This window comes from Anguilla rostrata, chromosome 9, assembly GCF_018555375.3.
Source record: "Anguilla rostrata isolate EN2019 chromosome 9, ASM1855537v3, whole genome shotgun sequence".
Lineage (NCBI taxonomy): Eukaryota > Metazoa > Chordata > Actinopteri > Anguilliformes > Anguillidae > Anguilla > Anguilla rostrata.
In genome coordinates this window covers 37211754-37218312 of record NC_057941.1, presented here as the reverse complement: position 1 = coordinate 37218312, position 6559 = coordinate 37211754, and the positions used below count along the sequence as shown (strand labels likewise).

At 36.3% G+C, this 6559-nt stretch overlaps 1 protein-coding gene across 4 annotated transcripts in view; it reads right to left on the bottom strand.

The window, feature by feature from the left end:
- Positions 1–2229: 2229 nt before the first annotated feature.
- Positions 2230–6559, bottom strand: part of rb1 (retinoblastoma 1) — a 195198-nt gene continuing 190868 nt past the window's right edge. For 3 of the 4 annotated variants that reach the window (XM_064352020.1, XM_064352023.1, XM_064352024.1), the window contains 4 exons: positions 5948–6029; positions 5685–5833; positions 5316–5362; positions 2230–4362 (listed from right to left, as the gene is read on the bottom strand). In XM_064352020.1, the coding sequence (XP_064208090.1) occupies positions 4289–4362; positions 5316–5362; positions 5685–5833; positions 5948–6029 (352 nt within the window). In that variant the 3' untranslated portion in view covers positions 2230–4288. The remainder of the gene's footprint in view (positions 4363–5315; positions 5363–5684; positions 5834–5947; positions 6030–6559) is intronic. The other variant, XM_064352021.1, reaches the window with a different exon arrangement.

The following is a 6559-nucleotide window of genomic DNA, read 5'->3' as shown; positions in this document are numbered from 1 at the left end:
TTCCCTATGGTATTGGTTTCTTCCAAAAGTTGCTGGATGAAATCGGTTCGCAACAGCAGTTACGCACACACACAGCACTCTGTTGCACATCAATGTTGGAGGAGATGTAGGCTACAGCTTAACGGTGTGTTGCTGAAGTGGTTAGTAGAGCATCAATCCCTTTTTCAAACGTGTGAAAATGAAATGCAATTAGTTATACACACTTAATTGCATTTGAGAAATATAGGCATAGTTTGTTTTGCAAGATAGTTGGCTAGTACCAGCTAAAGTTAGTAGCTACCCTCTATCCGGTTGTTTAGCCTTCTGGCTCGCTAGCTAGTTGTGACTTGTGATAGCATAGCAACCTATTTAATATTAGTAAAGGAGAGCTGTGTGAATCTTATGGCAGTGAGCTGCTAGTCTTTACCACCATCACAGGTTATAGTTAACAAAACACTGAATTCCATTTATATATCTCCATTTGATATCTCCAGGTCAAGATGCAGAGGAAAATCTTGTCATTTTTCAAAAAAATGACAGAAAGCCCTAGCCCTGTCCCCAGTCAGGAGGTTATTATCTATGTTCTCTAAATTAATTTGCATTGTGGATATAGTTTTTTATGTGAATTTATGGCCCTTCTGAATTTATGGGTGAAGCAGACAAGATTTAGCTCTTTTTCAAGAAAAGTGGCAGCAGTGTAGAAGCTAGTGTAGAAGTGAGTGATTAAGTGTGTCATTTTCAATAACCAACAGCACAAATAATTGACATAAAAATCTCCAAATAAATATACAGTATTTACCCTAATATAAAGTGGGAGATTACTGAGCTACAAAAACTGATTTAGTGACGTTTTAAAATAATCCCCCCAAAGTCTTTGAATATACATGTCAAATTGCAGAAAATTGTCTCATTATTTTGTTTTTTTCAGGGGAAGGACCCCCATGCCCCCGCTCTTTGTGCCCCCCCAGAATTTTGGCTTGCATGATGCCCCTGACTGATGGTTTCCGTGAAAATCACGCTACAGACAGCATACATTTGTCAGCTACAACATAGCACATCAAGTTTGAGGTGATCACAAACAGTTCTTGTACAATTTAAAGAAACGATAACATTGTCTGATCTGACAAATCCGAAGCATATGCAGAAGTTATATAGAAAAATAACTACGTACATCTTTTATATTTTCAGTATTAATGGGGTAAAATGCTTTTGGTTCTAAAGAGCATACCATGCCTGGATGTTTAAACCAGCAGCTAATTAGGAAGGTAATTTTTTTTTTACATTTATTTCCTAAAACATTACGTCTATGGGATTAAATGAGTTGTGATTTTATCATGTTGTCAATACACTTATTTTGTCTATGTAGGCAGATCAATAAGGAAGAGTAAAGAAACACTTTTCAGGCAATCTTGATTTTTGGCTTTACGCCATTTGTTAACATAACATAATATAATATGACGAGAACAGACCATTCAGCCCAACGATGCTTGCCATTTTCCTAACTAAATTAGTGCTCTGATTACCTACAGACTAGATAGCATCTACACTGTATCAAGCCTAGTCTTGAAAATCCCCAGTGTCTGCCTCTACTACATGACCTGGCAGGCTATTCCACACTGTGTGTGAAAAAAGTCTTCATAATGTCTGAATGGAATCAACCTGAAGAATCTTGTGGTTCACTTCGTTGATCCCCTTTATGAATTTGAAAGCCTCAATCAAATCACCCCTGAGTCTCCTTTTACTAAGCTTGAAGAGGTTAAGCATCTTAAGTCTTTCCTCATTGCTTTAATCTTTCATACCAGGAATCAATTTTGTTGCTCTTCTTTGAACTTTTTCCAGAGCCTCTATATCTTTTTTGTAGTACGGTCCCCAGAACTGCTCACAATACTCCAAGTGTGGTCTAACAAATGTATTGTATAAAATAAGTATAACTTCCTTGGATTTATACTCAATACTTTTGGCTATATATCCCAGCATCCTGTTGGCCTTTTTTACTGCGACAGCACAGTGCCCAACTTGTTGGCCAGTTCCTAATCAAGTGTGCAGTGGAAACCAAATTTTACCAGTTCTATACCCTTTTATATATACACTCACCGGCCAATTTATTAGGTAAACCTGTTCAACTGCAAAATGCACCAGTTAACGTAAATATCTAATCAGCCAATCACGTGGTAGCAACTCAATGTATTTAGACATGTAGACATGGTCAAGACGATTTAATAAAAAAGTAAAATAAACAGGTCACAGTCAAAATGTTAAACATTTCATTTATTGTACCCACAACAGTAGCTATTAACCAATACAAGTGTAAATCACCAAATTAACACCAAATGCATGTCCTATACCGTCCTTCTACTTTCTCTACTGTAAAGCCCACTCATCGATTTTAAAAAACTTGTTAGCCAAAAAAATGCCATATTACCATAGCACTACATTTCTTATGTCAGTTTCTAACTATGGAACAGGTAGTACATTTTTAACACTTAAAATAACTTGAAATTATTTGATAAGCAGTCAAATTAAAATGTTGCACAAAAGAATTCTGGAATTCACAAAATTCTAAATGTTAGTCTTCCAAACATCCAGCAGATAAAAATGTGATCAATTTTAAAATGGAATCAAATTGAAATCAGAATTTATTTTTTTTGTTAAACTTGTGGCCAATGTATACATATATAACATTTAAAAAATAAAAATAAGCATATTTCACATCATGTGAAACGTGTACTGTGGTACCATAAAGCAGTCCTTGCTCATAAATGGAAGTCAAAGAAAGAGACTCATACACAGACAAGAGATGATTATAAGTGAATTATTTCTAATGCCCTCCACAAAAAAAGACATACAGAAAGGGGTTGTGTTCAAATCACACCGCTTGTACCAATAAAATGGAAGGGTATTAATAAGTGTACTAATATCATTCATTCTTTTGCCCAAAGAAAAATAAATATTGTCAGATGACTGACAGGGTCTACTCAGTAGTTTCTCATCCAATCTCTTAGTCTAGCAGACAATATGGCTCAATAGCAAATGCAATAATACTGGCTCTGCTCTGCACCAGCCTGAGACATGAGGCCTGTGCAGACATGTGAGACAGGACACGTGTGTGCTAGGATGCCTAAATGAAAGCCAACCGCCCATATTTTGTAGAGAACTTCGCCACATTTATATTTCAGTAGTGTCCTTAAAAAGAAACGGCCTTTCTACAAAAGGTAGTGAAAAAGATCAACGCACAGATTGGAGAAAAACTTAACATTTTTAAGTGAACTGATGGTCACTTTAGCTCTGTCCCTTTGTCCACAACATTTGTGACCTGATTTCCAAGACTTAAATACCAGTTTTACAGCAGGACCAGCATCATTAGGGGACCACACTCAAGGCATTGAATGTTCCTGTAGTGGTTTCCCTTGGGTGTTTTACAGGGTACTATAACCTGGGCCTTTTTTTACAGAAAAATGTTTGCCTTTTTTTTCATTGAAATCATAAATGGCATTAATATGACAGATGTAATCATCATCAAGTGTGAAGTGAGAATTATATTCAAAAGGGTGATATTATGTACTTGAAATGACAGACTTTTGTCATTAGTCATACCATTGGTATTGGTAGTCACTACAGTCACTTTTTTTTTTTTTTTTTTGAGTGAAATATGGCCATAAAAAAGGGACACTTAATTTCAGCTCAGCAGTATCTCATTGATTCTGGTTATATTTGCAATGGCACCACTACATATGTTCCCAAAGTTATGCTATGGTGGGATGTGATCCCAGTTCATGGTCATGTTTTTCTTGCAGTAGGGTTTTATATATATATATATATATATATATATATATATACATATATATATATATATATATATATACAATATATATATATATATATATATATATATATATATATATATATATATATATATAAAATTCAAATTCTAAAAAAACATAGGGGGGAAATATTACATTGTGTAGCTGGTTTGGCCCCCCACTTAAACCTTGAGGCCATCTTCATTATTTACTAATTAACATTTTAAAAACATTTTAATTACAGAATTTAAGAATTCATAAAACAAATAATTAAAATAAAAACAAGGCAAATGTAGACATTACTAATTATTACAGAATGCATAAAGATGCGTTTTTTTTGTTTGTTTTTTTTTTTTTGCATTTTAAAGACTAGCCAGAGTACTGTTTACATACAGATTTAGTGAGACCATGGCTAAATAAATTGTTTTAAAAATCGCACGTTTCAAATGGGAGCTTTTGCTCTACAGTTTTGGCAAGGTGTAGCTACAGTCCTACGTGCCAGTCACCATTCAAGGCTCCTCCCTCTTCACAGAGTTTGCATCCTCCTTCAGCTTCTGTTCCTGTATCCGGGTTCGAGTGGAGGCTGAACACCGAAGACAAAGAGCATTTACTTCCATCAGGTGTAGCTTTGACTTCAACATTTAAAAAAATGTACCATCAAACCTTTTGCTACATAAATAATTACATTCTCACTCCTACTATAGTACCGAAAGTTACATTGTAGGTTAATGTACAGACTACTACTAGCCAATTGGTTTTGACATTGACCACTTGGAATTGTCTCTACTCTTTTTATACCTTAATGTTTGCACTAAAAAAATGCTAAGAGTGCTAAATGATTAAATGTAATGTAAATGTAACATTCCCAGACTGACTGTTTTTGGTAATAATGGGTTGTTCTCAAGTTCAGGCCTGGGGGACCCCTGTATATGCTGGTTTTCATTCCAACCACAACTGCAAGAATTTCAATGAGCTGTTAAATGTTCTTAATCACGCTTTTTATGTTTTGAGGGTTTATTTCCCTCTAAAACCACATTGTGTCAATGCAGGCTATGAAGAATAAAATTCCCAAGTTCAAACTCTGCTATATTACAAACAATTACATGAAGAGGTTAAAATGTAACTGATCAAATTAGATGCATATGAATCAACGGGCTTCTATTTGGTGAAAGTGTGGACATAATGTCACTAAGACTAAGCATTTGGTAGAAAATGAAGAATTCAAAGACAAAGCAAATGATAATGAGCCAAACCTGAACTGAATAATTATAAAAGAACTGTATGAAACACTCATGTTCAACAACCTTAAATGAGCAAGCAATTGGCTGCAATGAAAACCAGCATCCGCAGGGGTCCCCCAAGACTGAACACCCAGTGAACTTGACATACATATGGAACAAGTACCACCCCATTTAATGGACATACCCAAGGATTATCAGAATGATAAACTTTGGTTCTGTGTCACATTAAACCCTTTTTGGCAGTGAAAAAGTATACATGGAGAAAGATGGATGGACACAAAGATGAGGTACTTACTCATTTCTGCCAGTTTCTGTATCAAAGTAGACTTTCCACTGGGTTTGCTGTAAAAGAAAAGGACCGTGGATAAAAGATGTTGGTTTCCGTATTTCTATTCACAAACTTGTTTTCCAAATGGATGTGGGTCTTGCCCCTCGTCGGGTCAAACCCCAGTATGACAATCAAAAGGATTGCTTTCATTTTCATTTCTGAGTCTGTGTACTGAGGACTGTTTGTACAGAAAATGTTTTGTTTCTGTGACTAGACAAGTGCCTTAAAGGTCGAACCACCCAGAAGCCTCTTTCTTTATTAATATTCCTTAATTAATATTCATGATGTGTCAGCAAATCGAAACACTGAAGACTGTTTCAGGGCAAGATGGCCAACCTTCCATCGGCTTCATCCTGTCCATCCATGTCAAAGCGCAGCCTCTTCAGTGGCTTGGGGGCAGAACCTCCATCGTAACCCCTCTTTAGGGTCCAATCACTGCTGCTCACCATCTGATTGATCTTAGAGAACTTATCTGATGAACTTATCTGTAAAGTGAAAAATGAAATAATAGAAATAACTGGGGATTGTGTCTAACATCATAATATCAGATAAATGTTGAAAGTCACTGTCAACACTGAGGCCGTAAACTGATGACTCACCCCAAATGATTCACCAATGGATACCAGGATTCTAAGGAAGAGATGTGTGCATATGAACGTGCACACACACACAGTTACTTTTCTTGTCCATGCAAAGATACAAACTTAATATCAGCTGATTTATAAGTTGGTATAAACAGCTGTACAATGTAGAAAATACAGTCTGTTACAACCCCTGTTGTAAGTTTGTGTTTACATACAGTTTGTGTCTCTGCTGCGTGTGTGTTTTGGTTTGTCATTTGAATGGCTGTTTCTATCTCCGGTTACTTGCTCGAAAAAGCCGCCGCTTGCCACCGACAAGTGGAGACTAACTCTTCAAACTCTTTTGCTTTGTGTGTTATGTATAGTGATTGCTTAGTTTTACTTTGTGTATCTGGTGCTATTTTTGTTTGATTCCGATTCCCGTCTAGCCCTTCTGGTTTGTTTGCTGATTAGATCTTGTGTATGACCACTGACTCGTTCCCTTCGACACCAATCCTTAGCCCTTCTACCTTGTTTGCCCTGTGATTTTTTCTGACCATTCGCTCAACTATTTGATTCCAATTCTGCCTAGCCCCTCTGCTTCATTTTCTGATTGGATTTTGTGCTTGACCGTATACTTGTTCTTGACCT